Genomic DNA, 2,944 nt, shown 5'->3' with positions numbered 1-2,944 from the left:
CCTTCAATAATTATAAATATTTATCATTTTCAATGTATTTTCCACACATTTCAATAATACCAATAACCATATATTTTTTTTAATCATTATGCAATATCTGTAAACGATTATATGTGTTTTTATGCGTTTAACGCGGACTATAATCTAGTTGGGGATGCTATACTTATAGTTCCTGTAAGTTTCCAAAAGTTTTCTCATGGATGTTGCAAGTTGCAAAATGGTTATTGCAACTTAAATGTTCATTATCAAAATATGATAATCTAATAATCGTCTTATCAAAGTTAAAAAACAGAACCCAAATAATTATTTAACGTGACTTCAAGTTGCAATCACTTTAGCAACACATCCAAACACAACCAATAAATACACCTAAAAGAATCCATCAAATGAAAAAATAGCGACTGTATTAAGTTTATAACTATATTGTCCATGATACAATTTTATCGTCGATCAAGTGTTAAGATTAAAATCTATGCCCCGGCCATTCTCAACTTCTAGGCCGGAAAAATGAAAAAAAGAATTAAAAAAAAAAAAAAAAAAAAAAAAGCCCTTCATCGCTATTTTGTTTACAAACTTCTCGACAAATGTTTCACCTTTTAAATTAAACATCTGCACACCTTGTTGGAGCAAATCCGAGCCTAGATTTCTTCGTATCATACATGATATGAAAGTTCTGCTGCTGATAATTGCCAATTATCGATAAAGAAGATCGTGGTGTCCCCAAAACTGCCAAGCACACAATCTCTTCGGGTTCAAGTTTGATGAAATAATTGTCAACAGGGAAATTCCACACTGCGCCATCGTCGAACAAGATCCCGAAAGATGGCAAATCTTTTTTATAATCCGCAATCCCAGAAACGTTATAACAGGGTTCAAGGATTGGGAAATCGTTAACCAAAGGGTAGCCTTTAACTTTCTCCATGAATGCTTTCTTGATGATGTTGTAAGCAGGATCAGCAAAGTAACTAAGAGTAGTTCCGGAATCGATGATGGTTCCCCCAAATCCATCTGCCGTTAAATCCCATGTGTGTTCAGGTATATCCAGGGTTTCTCCGGCGACGATCACGGATTTGATGTGAACGTAGTAGAAAACGTCGACCGGAGCTTCTTTACCGCCGATCAATGAAGTGAAATTTAATTCCGGGTGATTCAAAAGACCCTTGTCTTCTCCGAAAATCAACTTGCTGCTGACGCTGGAGTTGCTGTCTCGATCAACAAGACAATAGGAAAAGGAATGGCCGTATAAAGATTGGAGTTGAGAGGCGAAGGATAGTGGGCCTCGTCCTAGCCCTAGCAATCCAGCAGCACCATGAAATAGACCTCGGTTCCAATGGCCGCAGCCGAACATGACATTATTTACCTGGACCTCCTTGTGCTGTTGTTTATGCCCATCGACATTGGTGGTCAAGTTCACTGTGAAAGTCTCTGTGGCGAAATCGCCGGTGGTGTTGGAACTGTCGCCGTACCAGTAAAAATAAGGGCATGATTGAGATTCATCTTCAGCTTTGCAAGGTCTGGAAAGTTCTGGGGATGAAACAAGGCTGCACCGGCGATCATGGCAACTGATATTCCGGTAAGATGATGATTGTTGGGGATCGTAATGGGGTCCTGTTTGTTCGAAGCAATCGTGGCAGGGTGTACATTGGATCCAATTCAAATCGCTACCAGTATCGAGTATAAGAGAGTAGTGTTTAGGAGGCGTACCCAGAAAAACATCCATGAAATACTCTCCAGAACCGAGTGTTACCCCTGATTTCAGAGTACCCATAAGTTTTCCGGCGTAACTCTCCATCACCGCCGGCGCTTCCTCTACCGCAGGCTTGAGCTTTACGGCAGAACTTTCATCGTGCTTCTTCGGATTCATAACGGTGTTGCGAATCTGCTTCTCTAGGCTCCTTTTGTGAAGCGTTTGGATCCTGGTGACATCACCTGCGGCCGAATGGAATAATGATTCTTTAGCGGGCATGGAAGTTTGACCTGGTGATCGGTGTTTCAGGTGGAGTTTGACCGATTCAAATTCATTCCTACCTGTTTCTCTTCCGTCTAATGTTTCTGTTTTCTCGGGCGAGGAGAAGCCGCAATCTGAAGAAGAAGAAGAAGAAGAATCCGAGATTTCATTAAAGCTTGAATGATTAGGTATTTCGATTCCGGTGAGAAGTGAAGAAGCATTTGGATTTAGATTCTGAAGATGGGTGCGAGCATGATGAACTCCGAAAGTAGAACCCAGAAAGCAGAAGATCAGAAGAAACAGAGAGCACTTGAACACCATCGATGACAGTTGAACAAAACAAAAACAGAAGGAAAGCTTTTATATGTTGTGAATTTGATCAAACTGCTTTTTGATTCATTGGGCTTTTAGGGATTGATTTTGTGGAAATGGGGAATGAAGAACGCAGACTCAAAATCAAGGAGGGATTGGTGGGAACATCGTTTTGACCCTCACAAAAAGAGTTGAAAAGGGCAAAAAGGAGGTTGGGGGAGACCACAACCATTTAATAATCCATCCATGGGTAAAAAGGGTTTCCTCACGCTTACCTTATTTTAACATTTTATTCAAATTAACTTTACTCGATAGATTTTATTTGGTTTTTTATCCTGAAAAAAATTTAAAAGTAACATTATTAAAACATTATTAAAGTTTCCAACAGTTATCAGACGAGAGGTAATTTCGCCTACCCTGCTACCCATTATTTGAGTGTTTACTGTTTATAATTTATAATTCAAGTGGATTGAGTTATCTTTTTAATGTGTTTTTGAGTAGGTTGTGCGCCTTCGGTTTTAAAAGAAACAATATAAGCAATTAGTTCAATGCTTTTTTTTTGTGTAATTTGTATTGGTCTCCTCACTTTACCATTTTTTTCTACTAAGAAGTTATATAATTGTTGGAAACTTAATCAGAATTTCAAATATGATAATTCCATTAACCCACACGTTTAGAAGATTA

The 2,944-nt window shown here is 38.8% G+C and overlaps 1 protein-coding gene across 1 annotated transcript; it reads right to left on the bottom strand.

The window, feature by feature from the left end:
* Positions 1 to 387: 387 nt before the first annotated feature.
* LOC145092194 (protein ASPARTIC PROTEASE IN GUARD CELL 1-like) lies at positions 388 to 2,481 on the bottom strand. Its single transcript, XM_079030113.1, has 2 exons — positions 2,029 to 2,481; positions 388 to 1,929 (listed from the first exon to the last, which is right to left on the bottom strand). The coding sequence occupies exons 1-2, from the start codon at positions 2,267 to 2,269 to the stop codon at positions 602 to 604; spliced, it is 1,569 nt and encodes a 522-aa protein (XP_078886239.1). The 5' UTR covers positions 2,270 to 2,481; the 3' UTR covers positions 388 to 601.
* Between the last annotated feature and the right edge of the window lie 463 nt (positions 2,482 to 2,944).

This window comes from Lactuca serriola, chromosome 3 (assembly GCF_051521515.1).
Source record: "Lactuca serriola cultivar US96UC23 chromosome 3, Lser_US96UC23_V15, whole genome shotgun sequence".
Lineage (NCBI taxonomy): Eukaryota > Viridiplantae > Streptophyta > Magnoliopsida > Asterales > Asteraceae > Lactuca > Lactuca serriola.
Note: the sequence above shows the minus strand (reverse complement) of the source record. Positions and strands in the feature narration are given on the sequence as shown.

Excerpts from the sequence above, each read along its gene's own strand:
- LOC145092194 (XM_079030113.1), bottom strand. The coding sequence starts at position 2,269 with ATGGTGTTCAAGTGCTCTCTGTTTCTTCTGATCTTCTGCTTTCTGGGT. Across the intron at positions 1,930-2,028 it reads ATTAGACGGAAGAGAAACAG|GTGATGTCACCAGGATCCAA; the intron begins GTAGGAATGAAT and ends ATTCGGCCGCAG.